Below are 24,054 nucleotides of genomic sequence, written 5' to 3' on the forward strand. Positions count from 1 at the left end.
TTTTGTACCGTTGTGGAAGGTGAAGAAGGGTTCAGTAGAAAAGGAGAATTTCCAACTTCCAAAAGCATAGGACCAGGCAATTATCAGCTTGGCAGGGATCTGTACAGCAATGGCTAGGCTTTCTGTAATGCTACGGCCACCTTTCTAGACTTCAAGAGGCGCTATTAGCGGTTTGGAGAAAGAATAAGGACTTCTGTTTTTGTTTCCATGCTCCTAGACGTGTGAGAAAGTGAAGTCTGCATGCCTACAATGTTGTGCCCACTCATCTTGGCTACATTCTCAATCACTGTAGAAGATCGAGGCGAATTCTCCATCACAGTAGTAAGGATGTAACGAGAAAAGAGAGATAAAAGCAGACAAGGTCAGAACACTTAAATCTGTTAAGTCAGACATGGGATGATGGTTTATCCAGCATATGCTCTGTCACATCAGTTCAGCTCATGTGGGCACACAGTCAAAATTGTGAGTCAGGGTTCTGAGAAGTGGCGTAACTGCTGTTCCTGTCATTGTCATCCTCTGCAGTGACTCCATGATGATTTCCAATAGTTCCAGTTTTGGGGGAAAGGCAATGCTACATACAGTATAGTACAGTATGTATATAAAGTATATAAAAACCCGACACCAAACCGAAAACTATTGTCCAAACAGTGTCACAGATGGGTTTATAGTGTTATTTAGGAGTATAACGATACATTGTTATATCGCAATATAAAAATCCAATGATATGTATTGATGTAAACGATATGATTTGCAATATAGCGTTAGTTTTATCCAAGACTCAGCTTACTGTATTTATAAGGTATAGTTCACCCAAAAATGTAAATTCTGTCATCATGTACTCACCCTCATGTCGCTTCAAACCTATAAGATTTTCTTTCAAATTCAAACACAATTTTTTTTTTATGAAACCTGAGAGATTTATGTCCCTCCATTTAAAGTCCATTCCTCTAAAACTTATCAATCGAGTGGACTAATTCAAATCCAAGTCTTCTGACGAGACACAATGGCTTTATATGATGAACAGACTGTAATAAACACTTCCGTTCAAATACTTGCGTGATGTGCAAAAACAACATGAGAGTGAGTAAATGCAGAATTACAATTTTTGGATAAACTAACCATTTACAGTTTGCGAATAGTCATTTTGACACACTTTCTTGCGATTAGAACTGTGATTGCATTGATCATCTGAAGCGCATGCGCTGGAACGACACTCCTCAAAGTGAAAGCGCGAACATCATTTAAATCACCATATCACATTTAGTTTTAGAAGTATGATTATTCAAAGAGTTTAAGATGGTTTATTCTTATGGTGCATTAATAGCAAGATATTCGGGACATAGCGAGAACCAGGAGAATTGCATGTTTAGTATCGTGATTTATATTAAATCGTGACATGAGTGTATCGTTACATCCCTAGTTATTTATTATGAAAGTGATTTTGTTTTGACACATTTGTGACAATCTGTGGAACACCAAAGAAGATATTATGAAACAAATATATTTTTTTTGCCTATATAATAAAAGCCTTTAGGGTCCAAAGTTGTTATGATGTTCAATGCATGGACAAAAACTATACCGATGTCTCTCTCAACTGCTTCACATCTCAGTTGGTCAGGTCAGGACCAGGATTATTATAGTTAACTAAAACTAAAACCATAAAAAATTATTCGTTACTTGAAATACTATAAAATAAATACATGTATACAAAGTACTATAAAACGTATTTATTCAGCTAATTGCCAAAGCAACATTTTCATTTAGTTGAAGTACTAGTACTTTAGACTAAAATAACTAAAACTGAAATAAAATAAAAACATATATAGACATGTAATACTAATAAAGTTAAAGACTAATACAAATGACAGAACACACAACAGAATTAATTACTTTAACAAAAAAAATAAGTATTATATACTATATACCACTGTTCAGGACTAGAATTTGACCTTTCCAAATGCTAAATTTGTTCCCCAACCATTGTGCATTTAGGATGCAGCATGGCCCATATTCAGTTCAGAGGCGACAGGTAAAAGTACAGCAAAAAGATGGTAAATACTACAGCTTCCTTGGGAGCTATTCTAAACTTAGACATGCACGCGCACACACACTTAACCGTTTCTCCAGAAGCTGACAATGGGCTCATGAGGCCTGGCACTATATATTCTGTCAAAGCCAGAAAAATACAGGTATAAGTTTGGAGGGGGGAAATCTTGTTGAAAAAGATTGTGTAAACTCAAAACTCCCAAGTGTGGCGGTAGAAAGAGAAAGTGAATGTGTTTCAAAACTCTACAAGATTCAGCTCAGATCCAGCAGGGGTGTCGCAGTGCATAAACACACACGCGTACACACACACACACACACACACACACGCACATATAGACTCGACTAGCATCAACACTCCTGCTGCTTGGCAGAGAGGTGTGTCCTGGAGGGTGTGTGGGTGGGAGCACATCTGTGACTGGCTGTTGATGGACAGCTGTGGTGTGTGTGCATGTCAGTGGCGTGGATTGATGGTACATCGATGCCAGGACGCAGACTGCGAGAGGAATTAGCACGAAAGGAGACGGGATCCCGTTGTCACCCTCTCGTCAAACACATGCTGGGTGGTGCTGCTAACTCAGAGAGAGAGAGAGAGAGAGAGAGAGAGAGAGAGAGAGAGGGAGAGACAGGGAAGGAAGGAAGGAAGGATGTTTTGTGTTTAGGATGTTTTTGGTAGAATCAGAGTAACCATTTTCTTACAACCAGTCTCGCATTACATTTAGAAATATAATTTTTTCTCCATTTTCCAGTTTCGTTTTGGGAAAAAAAAACACTTGTTGAGGCTGAAAAAGCATAATCGATGTGTGTTAACTGACAACCATTGTACAAGTATCTGCACAGTTTTCATTTCATTAGCAATTTGTCACTTTTTCCCCCCAATAATAATAAAAAAAATCCAATAGCTGCTATTTGTTCCATGACTCTTGGCTACACTGTAATTCACATAGTTCTGCGTACTAAAACAATGTCCTTTTTCTAGGAACATTTTCTAGTAAGAACGCAAGGGGGTGCTAGGGAGTCCGTGGAAATGTTGAGTGACCCAAAAAATGTAAAAGGCATTTTTGCATTTTAACATATAGTATATATATTATATATAATTATTATAACATATAACATATATATATATATATATATATGTATATATACATATATGTATATGTATGTATGTATGTATTTATATATATATATATATATATATATATATATATATATATATATATATATATATATATATATATATATTTATTTGTGTGTGTGTGTGTATGTGAGACTGAGAGGAGAAGAAAATGAAGGACAGTAAGATGTTCTGATTATGTCATGTTTTCAGACATGCCGTAGGAGTGTGGTTTTATGTTGAATTTTAAATAAAAAGACAGAATGCATGTTTACATTGTCCTTTTTCTTGGAGTTAAGAGATACTTGGCACAGATATGTGGTTTGCAGTCAGATACTGCAGCATCTTCTTTATACAAAGAAATAGGTTTCTTTCTTTCGCAGTGGCTAAAGTTTTTGTCTTGCAGTTCTTCATCTGTATTTTTTGTCTTAATTTCCAGGAAAATGTCTCAGCATTCTTAAAAGAATATATATTTACTTGAAAAACAAAATTGTATTACATTTGTTTTCATAGAAGTAATTTTTTGGCTTTTTACCCCATTGGCAGTTTTTCTTTTCTTTTTTATAAGCATAAATGCAGTTTTTGAAAGAATAAAAATAGTAATATTGTGAAATATTATTACTATTATAATTCAATGTTTTCTATTTTGTGTTCTATTCTATTTTTATAACTTTCTATTGTAATATATATACAGTACTGTGCAAAAGTCTTAGGCATGTTAATAAAAAATGGTTTTAAGTCAGTTATTTATATATTTTGCTGAAGTGTGTCAGTTGGAAATAAAGGTAATTAACATGCCTAAGACTTTTGCAGCCATAATGATTGACAAATAAGTCACTTATGCTCATCAAGGCTGCATTTATTCAATCAAAAATTACTTTTCTAATTCAATTTATCTTAAACTGTAATTTAATACGCTGATTTGCTGCTCAAGAAACATTTCTTATCAAACAGTTGTGCTGCTTAGTGTTTTTGTGGAAATCGTGATAATTTTTTTTTCAGGATTCTTTGATGAATAGAAAGTTATAGAACAGTATTTATTTGAAATTGGAATGTTTTGTAACTTAATATTGTCCTGAATTAAACTCATTAAAAAAAGCAAAATCTTGCTGACCCCAAACTTTTGACCAGTAGTGTATTTGTGACCTGATTTTTGCCTTTATGCATCGTTTACGTTACAGAACAAAAGCTCAAAGGGCAGAATGCAAGTTTCTCAGCACTGCTGTGATGACAGTAGTGTTATAGTTCCGTGTAAACGTGAGCACTGAGGAAGTGTTGTGAGGTATTTACAGAGGAAGTGAGCGTGCTGTTATCTGTCAACAGCATATTGGACAGATGTGTGTGTGTCCGTGTGTGTGTGTGTCAGAGTGAGCAAACCACCTGTCTTCTTAACGAGCCCTGCGTTGCAGCTGAGATGAGTCCTCCTCCGCTCTCATGCAAATGAGTTAGTTTGCTTGTGTGTTATGATATTCAAAAAGGTCAAAGCCTTGGATGACATTCATTCTCCCTCTGCATGTGGCCCCATCCCTTCACATCAGCCCTCCTCCTGCTTTTTTCAATTGATTCCATCAATACTTCCTAAAAGTTTGGAGAAACACGTTCACAAAGGGGAGTTTTCTCAGAGGAGACGATTAAGAAAAAAAGCAAAATATTCAAAATATGAGATCAAATAGTATGTGAATCACTAATTTGTCTTAGGTGACACTGTCTAACAGCAGCATCAGCAGATAAAGTTCCCTTGGGCTCATTCCTGTACCTCATTTGCAAGTTCTCCTTGACCGCAGGACTCTGTGTTTGGTGTAGTCCTAAACCGGAGGCAAATAATAACTCTCCACTAACTTTCTCCTTCTCACCTTCAGTCTCATCTATCCTCCCTCTGATTATTTCTTCCCTTAACACTCCAGTTTATCCTCAGATGGGAGTCATCCACTCAGCAACAATGATTCCCTAATTGGTGTTAAAGTCCCCTATAACTACTTTTTGCATAATAGAATGCATAATTATGCCTGCACACTTCCTCTGAGGGCTAATCGTCCTTCTCTGAGCAGAGCTCTCCACCTCTCCTTGTTAGTGCCATCATTATTGCTGGCTCTCTTTAAAATGCTGTTACATTTTCTCATTGACTAATCCTTGTTACTAAGTTGTAAAACAAACAATTTGTAAGGTGAAGAAAGATGATGTTTAACTATGCAGCAGTTTATTACATTTTGTTAAGTGAGGATATGCCATATTAATATTTTTGGGTATCACCTAAGGTTCAGTTTGTTAATTTTAGGCATTAGGTGTCATGAGCTATCAATGAACAATATTCTTACAAATTGTTTTATCTAAATTAATATAAATTTCTATATAGCCTGTACTTGTGTATTTAACATTTCAAGTTGTATAACTTAACATTATGAACAATGGGGTGTTAAAGTCTTAGGCACACTAGTTTTTTTACCCCATGAAAAAAAAAAGTTTTACGCCAGTTATTTGTATTTCCAAACATTCCTTTTTCCATTAATTATAGTAATCCAGTGAGATTTTTGTACGCACAAGGAGTCTGACAACAGCCGGTATGATCCACACAGAGATCTGATCTCACTATCATCGAGTTCTTCAGTGACTACACGAAGAAACAGAAAAAACTGAGACAGACTAAATCCAGAAGAACGTCCAGGCAACGTTTCTTCAAGGCAGACGCTTGAAGAAACCTTCCTTGTGCATTCAAAAATCTTACTGGATTATTACAATTAATGGCAAAAGGAATGTTTGGAAATGTAAACTGATATTTCCTACTGACACACTACAGCAAAAGATATAAATAACGTGCTTAAAATAATTTTTGTGTGTTTAAAAACTAATGTGCCTAAGACTTTTGCACAGTGCTGTATATTATAATTTATTTCGATTTATTTAAAAAAAACTATGATATATTAAATTTAATATAACTATATATTTTTTTTTTATTAAAATAAAATATATTACATAATTTTTTACTTTATATTTTTGATTTTTAGATCTTCACAGCCTTATAAGTCAGCACGAAGGGGATGTTGCGATAGTCTTTTCATCTCTATTGTGACGTATAGTCGACTGAAACGGTTTCTCAAACAAGAAAAAATGTAGGACGGGCTTGATTTTGTCCATCAGGAATTGATTGAATCATTGTATAGTTGTAGTTTGCTATTGATTTGCTATTGTGTTCGTTATAGGTTGTCCCAAAATCATTTATTATAAATACTGCAATATTCCATAAAATTAAAAGAGAGTTGTCAATTATGATTTCATGGTGACTTTAAAATAAGTAATGATTGAAGCACCTTTCTCTGAACAGAAAAGAAGGGCTGAGTTTTTGGCCTTCCTCAGTGAACAGCCATTAGTTAGACACAGAGAGTGTTTAAAATCATCCACAGCATGGAGTCTGTACCATGCCTGAAATTAAAGATTTATATATACACAACTAAGCTGGCATATTGTTATATTGCTGCTAATGGGAGTTCCCTACAGAGATCTTTGATTGGGACACACACACACACACACACACACTTGCATCCTTACACACAATTAAAAAGTAAAGAATCACACGCACAGCCAAACACACAGTGAAAGGGCCTTTGGGTCTATCTGAATAGGGATCACCTGGTGGTTTGGAGATGAGAAATGGGAGTGTGGGTGTGAAGTTAATTTGATGGAAATTTATTTTCATTCACTCAAGGAAATATGTTTCATGTGTACTTTTCCTATTTCATGCTCACAGCATTTCATACTTAGTTTTTTTTTTCACATGACTGGTAAAAAGGTTAATATGGTTCATTTTCCTCTTTCAGCAAACATTAATTTAGCATTGCGGTAGTTCATAAATGAAACAGTCGTACAAGAAAAATGCTCTGTTGGGGGGAAACATTAGATTTCTGAAGCAGATAAAAAAAAAAAAAAAATCACATTTACACAGTATGCACTTTATTTTCAGTAATGATCCATTAAGTTGACTGTAAAGACAGGCTTTTACATTTTTAAGCAGTACTACTGTTTTCAACATTGATAATAAGAATAAATGTTTCTTGTGTACCAAATCAGTATATTAGAATGATTTCTGAAGGACCATGTGACACTAAAGACTGGAGTAATGATGCTGAAAATTCAGCTCTGCCATCACAGGAATAAATGACATCAAACATGTATTTAAATAGAAAACAGTTATTTTAAATCACAATAGTATTTCACAGTAAAACTGTATTTTAGAGTCAATAAATGCAGCCTTGAGGAGCATTAGAGACATAATTCTTACTGACCTCAAACTTTGAATGGGTACACATAAGGTGTGAACTAGCAATAGACTACATTATCTCAGTTCCAAAAAACTGTTTACTAACTGCCCCCATAATAAATATTTGGGCCTTTAGGGAAGTTACATTCATTTTTATAAACATTTAAGTGACAAAATTCCTCTTGGTGATAATTATGGAAGCTTGTTTCCACCACTGAATAAAAAATAAAAAAGGTAATTGTGACTTTTTAATCTCACAATTCTGACTTTTTTTCTCTCGCAATTGCATAATATAAACATTGCATTTGCGAGTTTGAATTGTGTGATATAAAGTCTCAATTGCAAGTTATAAAGTCAGAATTAGACTTTATAACACGCAATTGCGAGTCAGAATTGTGAGTTTACATCTCGCAATTCTGCTTTTATTTCTCACAATTGGAGGTTTATATCCCACAATTCTGACTTTATAACTTTCAATTGCGAGTTTAGTACTGCGTTTCCCCTCTCTCAAATTAACAAATGGCTTCTGGCTTCAAAGTGTCTGGCTTTTATATGTGGGTTGATCAGTGTTAAAAGTAAAAAAAAACATCTAAATTAGATTGTTTGAATGATGCACTCACCTGTTTACCTCTTAACTCGTTGTACAAGTCAGGATGGGCAAGTGACAGATGCTTGGCAAGGTTTGTTTTATAGCAACGTTTGCAGACCTGGTGTGGTAAGGTCCGTTGGTTCACCTTTTCCCTCAGTTTTATAAGAATTTCACCTAACAAGTGCCGAAATGAGCAAAATCATGATATTGTACGTTTTGTTACCGGCATACCGCACAACCCTAATCTGAGGGGCGATATCACTAATGGACGTGTCCTGTTTTGGAAGATTGGCTCTGATTGGTTGGATTATCCTTTTATTCAGGAGAGAGTTGTAAATGAGCATGACACTGTGGGTTTGCCAGAGCATAGGAGACGGCCATGCATAATTTAGTGGTGTAATGAATTAAGGATGTCTGTGTGTGCTTGTCAAAACAATCGTGCTCTTAAGACGTTAGAGATCGGACATAGAGATCTCAAAATATACCCCATTGAGAGGGACAGAGATGGGCTAGCGACGACAGACTCTGAGTGTAAAGAGAGAGAAAGAAAGATTGTGTAAGCTGAAGTTTATAAAAACATGAAAGGATAATATATATATATATATACTCCCATAAAAACCTAGCATACATTTTATTAATCACAGTTTTTGCTATCTGATAATTAGACTAAGCCATATCGTCATACTGATGTTATTTCAATATATCGTGCAGCTCTACTCAGCACAGCACACAAATAACACTCCCAATTGATTTCAATCGTTTGATGTTAGCATTTTGTGCTCTAATAAGCATCAAAATACATAGCGACCAAATACTTGGTAAAATAATAAATTTTATATACAGTACGTATATCTTTCACATCATCTTTGTCTCTCTCCCTGAAGGACGAGTGATAAAGACCTGGCATCTCAGGCTGGCCCCTGTGGCATTTGGAACTGTCACAGCCAGCCAATAAGAATCCTTTGGAATAGGAGGTTGCCACAGGGACCATGAGGGTTGCCAAGGCGCATCTCAGAGTGCCTGTCCTGCTCCTGTCACTCAAACACTGGTCCAGACAGGGGCTTGAGTCTCAGGGACACTTTTACGCTGGGCTGCTCCTGTCATGCTCTCATAGAGCCCGTCTCCATGCTGGCACTGGGCGGCAGACGGCCCCTGATATGTAGCTCGGCGCTTTAAAACCATATGTATCAGAGTGAGGGTGCCAATCTCAGATCAACACAATCTGTGCCAAAACCAAGTGACCAACATGCTGCCCACTGCCTACACATCCTAACCATCAATTGACTGATTTGGAGTGCTCTGTAGTCTGTAATAGGGCTGGGTATCAATAAAGATTCACATTCCAATTCAGAAGCTTTTGATTTGATTTTGAATAATCTGGCTTTATTTCTGTTACAATGCCCATTTTGATTAAATATAAAAGAAATTCTCATCTTTTTGAACTTTTCATTAAATGAACTAGCTCATAAGAGTCATTTGTTTAAGGTATTTGGCTACACTGGTCTTTCTGTCTATCTTTGAATTACTAAAAAGAACCAACTCATAAGAGTCATTTGTTTGTGAATCGGACTAATCTCACTCATATTGGAAAAAACTGTTGCGATAGGAAAGAAAAACAGATTTTTTTTAAATTTATTTTTTAACCAGAGGACTGGAATAGCTCTATTTGGAAAGAATGAATCATTCTAGAAAGATTGGGGTTATTTTGTAGTGCATCTGCACAAAAAAAAAAAAAAAAAAAAGACTTTTTTTGAGGGCCAACATTTTAGGGCTGAACAATTTAGGAAAAAGTTTTTTTTTTTTATTTTTTTTTTTTTATTTATAAATCTCTCACAGCCTATTGTTTTTGACCCATTCAGTAGGACTTAAAAATTATAATTATGATTTTTTATAAAATGTTATTATAAAATAAAAATAAATATTTAATTTAGTATTTTAATATATATATATATATTTTTTTTTTACAATTATAATACTTATATGTCTTAATTTCTTCATTTTAAAACGTTAAGGAGCAGATTTACTAAACAGTGTACAATTCCAAAACAGCGCAGATGGGAGTGGAAAGTTCTGCATGTAATCTACTAACGACGCGCAAATTCAAGAACACAGACGCAGTAAAATCATTTCAACGCAATCTACCAGTTAGTGTCTAGTTTAAGATGTGTTTTTTTTGGGGGGTGGTAAATAATGGCACAAACACCAGTACATTGACGAGCGCAATCCTTAGTAAATCACCTTGCTTGATTCATTTAAATACTCTCCTCCTATAAATTTGGCGCCTGAAAGGGAAAATATACAATTGCATATGCAATAAGGTCAACCGCAAAAATAACCGTGTCCACGCCTTTTCAGTGCTAATTTTTCACTGCGTGTCTTTAGTAAATCCTGACAGTAGTTTTTTTTTGTCAAAAGAGGGTTTGCGCTGGCGCAAGCTGTTAGTAAATCTGGCACTAAACCATCAGAATTTTATTTTGGGGGATGACCAGGAAAAAAATAAAATGTGCCGTGGGTTTCAGAGCGGCACTGAGTTTATTTAAAACTGCAACATGAGCACTTTTGTAACTGGACACAGTGCTGCGCTTCACTCACAAACTCCCAGCACATAAATTTAATTATTCACAGTCTGATAAACAGTCTAAACCCAATCGTCATACTGATTTTATTTCAATATATATCATGCAGCTCTACTCAGCACAGCACACAAATAACACTCCACATTGGAGACTCCTAATTGATTTCAGTAGTTTGATGTTAGCATTTTGCTAAGCTAATGGTTCTCTAATAAGCATCAAAATGCATACCAAACTAATTTTAGGTAAAACAATACATTTTAAATGACACATTTTATCAATACATTCCAGTGTTGAATGAAATGAAAGTCAGATTTATCTAGCTTTGTAGTAGATGTTTTCACCAAGCTTATTGTAACTGTGGCATTGGCTTTCCTGTGAAGGATACAATGCTCCCTTAGATTTTTGCCTTCGTAGGCATCATAATAAGTAGGTTGCCTTTTTTGGAAAAGTCTGGCGAGCACTTGTGATCCCCAAAATTGCCACCTCTCTAAGCAGCTGACTAGGGCCTGGAACAGAGCAACGGAAAGTGCAAATGCAGCCACGTCAACAGCTAAATGCCAAACTTATCAACACCAACAGATATTATGCAGCCACCAGTTCATGGATGCAAACTCAGATGCTTAGTATGTGTGATTTTGATTTCTGTGTTTGTGTTACATCCGCTGTCTAAATGCAGAATGATGCCAAGCTAATACACACTATTCTCTATCTCACGCACACATACAATGACATGGCTGTTTGTTTTGGTGCAAAGGTTGTGTCGCCCTTTACGCCACGAACTGCAAACTCATCTCCAACCGACACCTTGCCAGACAAACCCTGCTAATCCACCTGTGTAATCCACCATGTGTGTTTGTACGTGTGCGAGCGTTTAGTCTCGGGATAGGGGATTGATTTAGAAGGGTAAACTCCCTGATCTGAGTCCCCAGTTAATTAAATGCCAATTGGATTGGCCTGCAGACCTGAATGTTTCCTGTGCGGTGTCCACTCTTACACACACAAATACATGACCTTTCCCGTTGTTATGCTCACTACCAGAGTGCTTTTCCATTGTAGTCTTGAGAACCGAAATATCAGTTGGCAGCGTCACCATATTTATGCGCATGTGTGTTTTCTGGTAAATGATGCAGTGACGGTCGATATCTGTTCTTTAATAATGCAGCTTTACTACACCCGTGATTATAATGATAATAGGACTCTGGCTGAACATTCCATGTGACTTTTATATTAGAGACCATGTGATCACTGGCCTGAGATATACAGTATTACATTAACATTTATTCATTTGGAAGACCCCCCCCGGAGCATCCTGATGCCCTGTTCAAGGACACGATGGTGGATGATTTACCCACTTTTAGAGGTTGAACCTACAACCTTTCAGTTAACAACACTGATTTTAACATTTAGAATCTGATATATATATATATATACACACACACATACATATATACACACACATACATATACACATATAACGCATGTTCATACATGCTAAAAAAAAAATCGTTTTTTTTTGTTGTTACACAATAGCTAGGAAGTTACATAAGAGATGAGTAGCAGCTGTGTTGTGACTCTATGATAGCAGGCTCTTTTATCCAGATGTTACTGTTCTCAAAAGTTTCTAAAACTGCAAAACTGGAGGTTTAAAAACAGAAACAATATGCTTCTTTTGAGTAGTTTTTGGTTTATGGAATGTTTGTAATTGACTCTGATTTCAGCTTTTCAGAATTTGTAAAGTTGGTTCCAAATCAATTTTCTTAAAGGTAGGGTAGAAATTTTGGCTATTTCGGAGAGACTAGCAATAGCAATAGATCCCGTTCCACCCTCCCTTCAGTGTGTCTCCAAAGCCACACCTCCTCCAAAACACATGACATGCACAGCAAAGTCTGCAAAGCATCATGAGAGATGGTGTTAAATTACCTCATGTCTCAAAGCTCATAATGTTATAATAATAATGAACATAAACAACTTATAGAGCTCTTACTTGTACCGCCTGACTGCTGCAGATTCATTTTGGCGTTGATAGTGTTGCCATTGAAACGCATAAATTAGAGTCTGAGGTTGTGAAAAGCTCCATGTAGAACTCCACGGGTTGTCATCTCGTAGTTACGGTTATGCTATGCTGTGAATGCAGCAGAAGCTCGTTGTTTTGGTTCAGGAGGAACTGTAAGGCGGCGGCTGCTGTTTGTTTGCGGCGCTCAGTGACTGTGTGTCTACAACTCTGCATAGCCTTACGGAACGCGCTGATGACGTGTGATGCGTGAGCAGGGTGCGCAAAGGTATGGAAATACATAAGCTGACAGGCTGGTAGGAATCCTATCATTGCATTCGTACCAAATGCAATGATTGGATGACATTTTTTTGGTCCTGAGACTTCCACAGAAGATTTTTTTTTTTTTTTTCATATTTAGACAACTTCTATTTCTATTATTGATTGCTATCAGGATGTGAAGAGAGTTTTAACCAGTCAAACAAAACCATACCTACCTTGCCTAGCCTACCTTTAATTTTAAAGAAAAATGGGAGGCAACATATGTTTTTACAGGGCAAAATTTACAGTATTATGGTTGATATTATGAATCAGTCACATAAATCAAATTTGATAATCTGTTGAGTGAATGATTCATTGACTTATAATGTTCCACATTTAGGTGGTGCCACCTGCTGTTGTAATGACGTAACCTACAGAGAAAGTCACCAAATAAATCAGCAAATTAGTCTTGTTGGTGAAGAACTCATGTAGCTCAATGGCTAATCCACATATATTGTAGTGAAGAAGTGGTTGTTTTATATACCACCTTTCTCAGGCTCAAGGTCACTTTACAATAAGAATCTGTTATTGAACCACTGACCCATCGTAACTGACAAACAACTTTTTCCCAATCATATTTTCTGAGAAATTGGCTATGGTTTCTGAATGAACTTTTCCTGGGGCTGGATTCACAAAACATTCTTAAGAATAAAAATATTCTTAACTTAACTTTTATAACTTCAGAATGCATTTAAGAATATTTGTATATTTTGTATTTCTTAAGAATATTTCTTCTTTTTTTTTGTAAGATTGTTCTATATACAAAACTATATACAGTGGTGGTCAGAATTAATGGCACCCCAGGTAAATATGATAAAAAAATGGCTGTAAAAAATAAATTTGCATTGTTTATCCTTTTGATCTTTCATTCAAAAAATGTGCAAAAATCTAACCTTTCAATGAAGTAAAAGAATTGAAAGTGGTGGGTAAATCGCATTATAAAATAAATGCTTTTCTCCAAAACACGCTGGCCATAATTATTGGCTCCCTGTTATTAAATACTTTTTGCAACAACCTTTTGCCAAGATAACAGATCTGAGTTTTCTTCTATAATGCCTGATGAGTTTGGAGAACACCTGACAAGAGATCAGAGACCATTCCTCCATACAGAATCTCTCCAGATCCTTCAGATTCACAAGTTCATGTTGGGGCTTCTTCTCTTCAGTTCATCCCACTTATTTTCTATAGGGTTCAGTTTAGGGAACATGGCAGAAGCTTCATTTTGTGCTCAGTTACCCGTTTTTGTGTTGATGTTGATTTTTTGTGTTTGTTTTGGACTGTTGTCCTGATGGAAGATCCAACCACGGCCCATTATAAGATTTCTAGCAGAGGCTGTCAGGTTTTGATTTTTTATCTTCTTGGTATTTGCTAGAATCCATAATACCATGTATCTGAACAAGATGTCCAGGACCTCCAGCAAAAAAATAGGCCCACAACATATAAGATCCAGCAGTATATTTAACCGTAGGCATGGGGTACTCTTCATCCCTGTTGGCACCAAACACATCTGCTGGGTTTGCTGCCAAAAAGCCCTTTTTTTAGTTTCATCTGACCACAGAATCCGGGCCCTTTTGAAGATCCAGTCATGTCTGACAACTGAATATGCTGGAGTTTATTTTTGGAGGAGCGAGGAGGATTTTTCGTGAAACCCTCCCAAACAACATGTGGTGATGTAAGGGTTGTTTGAATTTTTTTTTTAGGCTTTCTGACCCCCAAGACTCAAGTAATCTCTGCAATTCTCCATCTGTGATCCTTGGAGAGTCTTTGGCCTCTCAGACTTTCCTCCTCACCGTGCATTAAGACAATATAGACACAAGTCCTCTTCCTGGCAGATTCGTAACATCTTTAGTTGATTGGAACTTCTTAATATTGCCCATATGGTCAAAATGGAGATTTTCAAGTCTTTAGCTATTTTCTTACAGCCACTTTCTATTTTGTGAAGCTCAACAATCTTTTGCTGCACATCAGAACTATATTCTTTGGTTTTACTCATTGTGATGGATGATTAAGGGAATTTGGCCTTTGTGTTTCCTCATATTTAAACTCCTGTGAAACAAGAAGTCATAGCTGGACAATTTCATGTTCCTAGTCACCCTCCCAAATATTAATGGGAATATACTTCAGAGATCATTTACTCGTAAAAAATTATAGGGGTGCCAATAATTGTGGCTGACGTGTTTTGGAGAAAAACATTTATTTCATAATGTGATTTCCTTCCCACTTTCAATTCTTTTACTTCAATGAAAGGTTCGATTTTTGCGAATTTTTTGAATGAAAGATCAAAAGGATAAACAATGCAGATTTATTTTTTACAGCCATTTTTGATCATATTTACCAGGGGTGCCATTAATTCTGACCACCACTGTATATATAAAAAAAAGAATAATTAGATTCCCAGAATGTTCTTAACATTTTTGAGAATTCTTTTTTCTTTCTAAGAATTGCACTTTGGAACATTCTTATGAATTTCTTAGTTTATTTTAAGAAATGTCTTAACTTAATACGTTTTTTTGTGAAAACTTAAATTTTAGTGTGATTTATGTGTATTGTGGGTGTGCCAGAAAAAAGTGACGAACAGTCCTCTGTCTTATGTGTCTGAGGAATAATAACAAAAGTAGCACTACTTATTTTTTGGTCTGGATGGATCCTGTTAGTCATGACATTTACAGCCTCTTTTAGACTGTTTTGTAGCTGTGCAAGTTTTATTTATTTATTTATTTTTATTAAAGGAGAAAGACAATTTATTGTTCTATTCCTTCTTTAATTCATAGCTACAGTGGTGTAATTATGCAGAGAACAGAGCAGAGTCGTATGTTTATTTTTTTTTAATGAATCTCTGTCTCATTTAAGGTTGTGTTCTTTTACCACAGTAACCTATTTACATCATTTGCTTTCTGCTCACAAATATGAGGTGGCTAGGCAACATAAATCTGCTTCAGGAAATGAGAACGTGTCGGTGTAAAAAAGACAGGAATACTTTTAATATTCTTGTTTTTCAGGAATAATATTATGTAACTTACATTTTAAACATTATTTTGATTACTTTTGCTCCACCAATTAAAATAGTGCCAAACTAAGTCATTTATTAATTAATTCTTTTTTTTTTCTTGCAACTTCAAGTTTATTTGCAACTCTGTATAGGTTTTATGTAGTCTGTGAGACCAAACTCAAGAGAACGGATCTTTTAGCAGTCGTTATAAATGAGTTTAAAAAGAGTTCTGTTTAATTTTTTCTCTGTGGTTTGCATTTCGATTTGAACATGCATACAATCCTCAGTTAAAACACTAGCTGCGTTTACATGGACCCTAACGATCCGATTATAATCGGACTACTAGCACAGTCGGAATAAAAAAGTCACCTTGTCAATTGGAATAAATTGACCAAATCCGATTTCTTTTGGATTGTAAGGGGTGGGTTAAACCTTTTCTTATCCTATCAAGAGGACCTGTAAACACTTGATCGGATTAAAAACCAAAACTGGAAAGGACTGCACATGTGCAATGACGTAGAAAGGACGTTATGACAAATGACGCCAGGAATGAGTTGTTGTTGTTGAATGAAGTGTCATAAATGACTGTCGCGTCATTCTAAAAATGTCCTTCCACTCATCATCTGTGAAGTGGAGCAGGACAACGTCCCACCAGTCCTTGTTTCAGACACTCATCCACAGACGGTGCGGGAATGGCTGTTTTTACTGCTTGATAAATAGGCTATAAGCAGCACGTCACTATGGTTCATGTGCTTGTCGTCTCCTATTTAGGACCCAAAATAGATTAATATTAAGTCTGCTCTTTAAAACAAAGAAAAGAAGCAATTTAGTAGAATAGTGTGCGCAAACCAAGGGAAACTCATGTCAATAAAATCATTTGGAATTTGAAGCGTGACATATAAAATGCGCACATCAAGCCGATCACTATATTTAGTGTTCATGTAAACACTATGTTCGGATTCATAAATCGTAATGAATTGATTGAAAAAAAAAAAAGGTGTCCATGTAAACGTAACTACTGACAACAGACTAAAAATAGTAATGCCAAACCTAGAGAATAAAGTGTGAGAGGCACAGAGGAAAGTTTAAGTTATGGGAATCTCACCTCTGCTATTTCCAAGGCCATTGAAAGGCAGATGCAAGTGTGTGTGTGTGTGTGTGTTAATAAAGTCTGCAGAATCTTGCTAAGGTGAGGAATAGTTGAGTCAGCAGACAGGTACAGAGGACAGAGGTTTATCAATAAAAAATGCACACATACTCGTACACATATTATTATACACTTTACTGTATACTTTCCAAAGTACATAAGTGCACACCTAAACAGAGGTGTTTAATATGTATTAGCTTACTAATGTGTTGTTGAAACAACGCTAAGAAAAAAGTATGATCTACACCCCCATGGGGTTGCTTTTCTAAATTTGGATGTGGAATTAACACAAAATATTTATGTAACTCATTTGCTAGGGATTTTATACCTGGTGGTAGTTGATTATTTATTAAACGAGTAATAAAAAAGCAGTATGTTATCATTAAGGGGCTCAATTTTCTAAATTGAAAACAAAAATGTGTGTTTGAGCATAATTTGTATAAAGTTATGTTAAGAGAATAAGTATATGGGTGTGTTGTTTAGGCTCAAATCCTGTGTTCTTGATTTCCTTAGAGTCCAGTATGGGGAAGGCATTAATTTCATGGTGGTGAAGCCCAGTAATCTGGCAGCGTGGGAAATCAAGCAAGAAGTAGTGCCTGGCTCCTCCTCCCTGTCCATGTTCTGCCAGCGGAAGGCCAGCTCCTCCAATGAGAAGTAAGTACTGTTATGATGTCATTCCCTGCTTACTTTTTCAAATCGAGTTCATGTGGATAAATAGCTAATTATTTTATTACTGTATGATTTTATGTTTACTATTTCAGGCATTTTGGATAAATCTCACAAAACACTTGATTACATTTCACCCAAAAGTTACAAATATAAACAATGAATTAACTTTTGTTTAAAAGGTAAATAGAAATAAAATAAAAAATAAAATAAAATAAAAAACTTTTGTCTGTTTTTAGTCTGTGGCATAATTTTCATAATTAAGCACATTTCACCTCAGTTCTCATTACCATATTGTGAAGATTTCATTCTCATTACTGTAAGGTGAAATTTTTTTTCATTCAGACATCATTAAATGTAAAGTGATAGCATGCTTAAAGTAAAATTTGATAAATGGAAATAGTAAAAATAATTGATAAAAAGAAATAGTACAAAATACTGAAATACAGTCATGAGAATCATTGTCTTGGGAAAAATGCTTAATTTTCATGAAAACATCAATGTAAAATCAATAATATTTGATGCTCTGTCACAGAATATATGGTGCATCACTTGAAATTTCACACCATTTAGTGCCCCCCCGCCCCACATTTGTACAATGAGGTTGGAGTGTTGGGGACTGTTGTAGAAGAAATGATTAGCTCCAAGGCTTCGTAATCTGGGCTCCTATTTCAGTTTCTGCCACTCACTGGCTCTTTTCTTCCTTTGAGGAGAGAAAACTCTTCACTGTAACAAATTCCACCTGAGTGCTTTTTAATCACCGCACACACTCTTTGATTGATTAGGCCTTGCGAGTCATCCTCCGTGGATTTTCTGGCGCATTCGCCGCGTCTCCAACATCTCCTCTGCTTTCTCGACCATTCAGCGATTCCTTGGCAGCCTCCTCAGCCCCACTGTCCTCCTCCTGTGCAAATTAGCTCCTCGCATTCCCCCTCGTCTACCCGTAGCAGTCACCCTCATGACGGCGCCGCCGTTAGCACCGCTCTAGGTTAGCTCCCCAGGCAGCGTGAGGAGATGGGTTAGGAGAGAGGAACGCCGGAATGGGAATTCTAATAGACGTTTCCGCGATTTATGGGAGTCCGTCCTGATATCCAAAGCATGTAGAAATCTCCCAACGGCATGCGGAGTGAGAAATTTACGACCCGAGCGTCACCCTAAAGCTGTCATCGTCGCCGGTAATTGCTCGGCTCTCGTACTCATGTGGTTTTTATACGGTGGGGAAAATTGGTTCCTGCACTTAAATGCTTCTCTGATTCAGTTGTTGCTGTGAGTCACACGCTGACAGGAGAGATGGAGGGAGAGAAGATGAATAATAAGAGAAAAAAAGAGTTGGTTTTATTAGTGTATTCTGATCACACGTTCTGCCGTGGCAAAAACCAGTGAGAGAAGAAGAAGAGAAAGTTGTTTTTGCCATTAAATAAACAGAGGGGTATCTCACTGTTCTGTGGCACATTCCATGAAACGTTACACTTTGTGTTCCGTTACTTTTCTTCCCCATGTGTTGTTGTTGTTGTGAGAACTAGATAATATATGCTGTTTTTTATATTATATAAAAATGTGCTAGTTTTAAACATGTCAAATGTCTGTATCCCCTTCAAGAAGGGGCTTTGAATCTGACGCATCTCAGAGGTATTGACTGTCTCCTACAATTAAAAGCATACAGTATAATGTCATAATTTTCACAAAATCTGGTGAATTGATATTTAGGTCACTGTAGTAAAATACTCTTTTTGATGCTTACTATTTTCGTGGAAACCTTGATACACTACAATTCAAAATTGAAGTAAGAAAGATAAAAAAAAAAAAAAAGAAGATTGCAAGACATTTATAATATTACAAAAGATTTCTGATTTAAATAATTGCTTTTGAAATTACTATTCTTCAAAGAATCCTGAAAAAAGATTACAGCTTTCACAATAATATTAAACAGCAAAAACTGTTTTCTACATTGATAATAATAGGAACCATTATTAATAATTGCGCACCAATAATAATTGATAATAATTGCGCACCAAATTAGCATATTGGAAAGGTTTCTGAAGGATCATGTGACATGGAAGACAGCTGAAAATTCAGCTTTGCCATCACAGGAATACATTTCTACACTTTGTGGAAATGGTCCACATCTGTCCCTCTTCTTTTCAGAGTGGTGTTTTAAACACAATGGCGATATGGCATCACAAGTCTACAGTAGTGAGATAGTTAAGCTATTAGATCCTCTGTGTCACCCATCACAACACACTCTCCCCAGCTTGTATTGTTGACTGCGTCTCTTCAGACTGCTGTAATACCTTTGGATGTTTGCGGCAGGCGTTATCAGTCTAACTGTTAGAACCTGGAGAAATCTAAACAGAGAGAGAGAGAGAGAGAGAGAGAAGGAGTTGAGGGATGACAGTCAACAGAAAGGAGGAGAGAAGACTAACGCTCACTGTATTGATTTACTGCCACACAGAAGCAGGCAGAATGTATTTCCCCCGGTTGCACAGCCACAACTAATGAAAATATGGGGAAATAAAATTAGAGAAGTCTATGGGTCATTGAGAGCAGAGATAGAGGGTATGTAGAGCACAGAAGTCACACACATGCTGGGTTTTGGCCTAAATATGATAATGTGATTAAATGTGATAATGAAAACACAAATACTATCTCACTCACTTAAAGGAGTCGTTCCAGAGTGATTTTCTGTCTTCCACTGAACACTGCTAAAGAAGTTTAGTAGAATCTCTGAGGCACTCTTTTCAAAGAATGTGAATGACTATTGAGCTCCATGTACAACAACAACAACAAAAAGCACCATAGTAATATTGTATAGTTCAGAAGACTTTGAATTAGGGCTGTCAAAAGATAAAACAATATTCGATAACCTCATATTCGATAATACAGTTGTTTGTGATTTACTGTATAAGGATTACGAATAAGGATTTTAAAAACATATTTGTACTCCACTCCATAAAATATTTTGGAGCTTGGCATAACTAGAAATACGTATACACATTATAAATATGGTCATGGATTTTTTACAATTTTAATAATTTACATGATTTTTCTAGGCGTAGAAATTACACTTTTACAATCAGACATGTATCCAGGTTTATTCGGGGGTGAATTAAAATATGAAATATCTTGATTAATAGTTTCTTTGGCTTATTTTAATGCTTGTTTTGTCTTATTTTACATAATTTGAAGTAATCTTGAGGCCCCTTTGGAAGTTTGCTGAGGCCCCTCAATAGGGTTTACTGCACCCTGTTTGAGAACCACAGTTTTACGCTACTTTTTTGTGCTCTTTATACTTTAATGGTGTTTTTTATATTCTTTCTTTCTTTCTTTCTTTCTTTCTTTCTTTCTTTCTTTCTTTCTTTCTTTCTTTCTTTCTTTCTTTCTTTCTTTCTTTCTTTCATCTGTCTGTCTGTCTTTCTTAATAATACAAGTAACTTGTGGTAAACTGTAGGGCAGTGAGGTGGTCAGTCTAGGCTACATACTACATGACTAATGCATCATGTTTACAAAAACTCACTGTGTTTATGCGCTGAAGGCAACAGTCTGATAGGGAGGGAGAGGAACGGGGTTAATAGGACAGAGGCAACAGGACACGTGAGCGGCTAGTGATTCCTGTCTCCATCTATGTGTGCGAGTGTCTTTGAGAGAGAGAGAGAGAGAGAGAGAGAAAGCGAGAGATATTGGGCTGTATACCAGAGTGCTCCACTGAAGCATACTGCTGTAGAATGGCTAACCCCTCACCCCGCAAAGTTTACAGCTACATCTCAATGCACACTAACCGAATGCTTTTAGACACAAGGCTAAAGCCACTCGTATTGCAAGAAGAAATATTTACACTCTTTTGCTTGGTTTGAACGCTTGCAGAACAACATGATGTGTGTCATTTCTGCGGAAAAAAAACATCAGACAAAAATTACACACTTCACCATTAACTTTTCAGTCCTGTAACAAGTATAAACAGGGCTTGGTAATATAACAAAAACAAGTATATCTTGTCAATATATTATGCTTTTTAAATTCTATTTACCTTTTAATAATATATTTTATTTAAATGTATCTATATAAATTTTAGTAAAACAATTTAACATAGAAAAAATGCCATGTGCCAACTTTATGTAGTGAAACATACCAGTTGTTGAATCAGAGTTTGCTGAACAACAATTTGCAGTGTAATTTCTGCGGAAAACAACAGACACAAATTATACACTTCACCTTTGACTTTTCAGCCTTGTAACAGGTATACATAGGGCTTGGCCATATAACAAAAACTTTATATCTTATCTATACTCTTTTTATTTTATTTTATTTTACTTTATTTTTTACTAAAATCATTTGTTTACATATTTCTAAAACATTTAAAAATGGTAAATGAAACCAATCGAGCCCTACAGTATAAAACATGTTTTTTTTTTATTTCTATGCTGAGATGCACTAACATTTAAGCATTAAATCATTAGCACTATATCACAAATGAATATGAGACAGTTAATTGTACATGGATGATCTGAATGTTTTTTGTCCCCAGAGCACTTTTGAGAGGTGAATGTGCATGTGTGTTTGTATATGTCCACAGGCTTTAGAATCGTAAAAAGGGCTTGGTATCTGGAACCTCACTGTGGAATAAAGTATGAAGTTATTACTCGCTGTACTTAAAAAATTCTTCTTTTTTTTTCTTTCATTCAGATCATTTGACTACAACTCTGTGAATCATTCTAAATCAAGGGCAAATCTGCTGTGGGTTTATAAAGTCCATTCATAGTGTTGGATACTCCGGCCATAAATTGCTCTTTGAAACACTTTACAGCTCTCCAGGGTTAAATCACCAATTGTCCTGGTAGATTTGTGTTTGTGTGCACGTGGATGAGAGAGATGAAACATTAGTAAAGGCCCTGGGAGAGCTATCACTGACTTACAACTTACCCTGTGTGTGCATGAGCTGTGTACCATTTAATATTTTACTACAAAAATAGCTCCACAGAGAACAGTGCACAGTGAGGCTTACTGACACAAAGAAAGAATAAATAATCTTACACATAACTGTATACTGTATGCATTTAAAGGCCCAGAGCTCATTCAGACACACACATACTGTATAATAGTGTGTTTAAAGAATAAGGCTGCATCCAGGTTTTTCATATTTATATATTGTTTAATTTACACTACAGTATATACTATGAAGTATGCAAAATTAGGAGTATAGTGTGTTCCATTTTATTTGCCCATTGAACATAGTTAGTTGTTCTTTTGAACTTTCTTTTTTATCAAATAATCCTAGTGTTTTCCCTAGGATTTTTTTCAGGGGGGGTGGTGGTGGTAGACCCCCCGAAACTACTAGTGTCGCGGAGCTGGCGTGTTACGGATTCGTGGTGTTGTCATAGACGTGCATTAGGCGGTTGTTTGTATCTGTGCATTACTGGAGTGAGCTGAAATGACAAGAGTGCACATACATTTGGTAAATAAATATAAACAACATTTATTTACACATCACACAACAATTTACAACATACTTCACTGTGTGATCACTGGCACAATGTACAATTGTGGTTTTTGCATTTAATTTTCCTAGGACTTTTGAAAAATATTTCAAGGGTCTCCTGATATGGGAAGTCCCCAACTGGGGGTCCATTGATGGGGGTCCACCCTCATGCAGGCCTCAAGATGTTCCCCCTTCAGCCTGTTTTTTGGACTCCATTTTAATGGTTGAATAAAAAATATAGTAATCAAAGCATGTCTAATTAATTGAAATCATGAAACTTATACAATTATTAAACTTATACAACATTTAAAAATATATATTTCTATGACATGTTTTTTTTCCCCCACACAAATTCGTTGTTGTGTTTTTTCTGGTAATCAAATGAAGACATAAAACATTAATTTAAACTTTTTGTCAAACAACGTGCTGCACAATGAGCTTTACTGTTCAAATTAAAACATGGAAGAAACATTTTGATTATTGCTTAAATAATAAAGTTTTGCACGTAGATGTGAATTTGAAAACTTGTACAATAGATATTCGTACTTGTACGTGAACATTTACACTCACAGCTCCAATGTAAAAGCCTGTAAAATAAAAATCTGAAGTTGAATGTTGAAAGTTGCACTCGCAGACAATAGTCACAAACCTGTATTCTGAATTTGAAGCTGCAGACAAGTAGTCACAAATGTATAAAATGCCATTCACAGAAATACAATGACAGACACAAACTTGTAATATATATTTGCATTTAATCTTACATTCACATTCGCAGTACAACCTCAAACAGGCACTTGCAACTTCTCAAATCTGTCACTGCAATTTCAAATTTCACGCCTTGACTTTTGCTACTCTTTTCGCGATATATTAGGTGCAAAACTAGCTTGTGCACTT

At 35.9% G+C, this 24,054-nt stretch overlaps 1 protein-coding gene across 1 annotated transcript in view; it reads left to right on the top strand.

Annotated features, from left to right (window-relative positions):
* LOC311293577 (transmembrane protein 132C) overlaps positions 1-24,054 on the top strand; it is a 215,224-nt gene that overhangs the window by 89,279 nt on the left and 101,891 nt on the right. The window contains exon 3 of the mRNA XM_084413963.1: positions 17,535-17,675. Within this exon, the coding sequence (XP_084270089.1) occupies positions 17,535-17,675 (141 nt within the window). The remainder of the gene's footprint in view (positions 1-17,534; positions 17,676-24,054) is intronic.

This window comes from Rutilus rutilus (genome assembly GCF_951802725.1).
Source record: "Rutilus rutilus genome assembly, chromosome: 7".
Classification (NCBI taxonomy): domain Eukaryota; kingdom Metazoa; phylum Chordata; class Actinopteri; order Cypriniformes; family Leuciscidae; genus Rutilus; species Rutilus rutilus.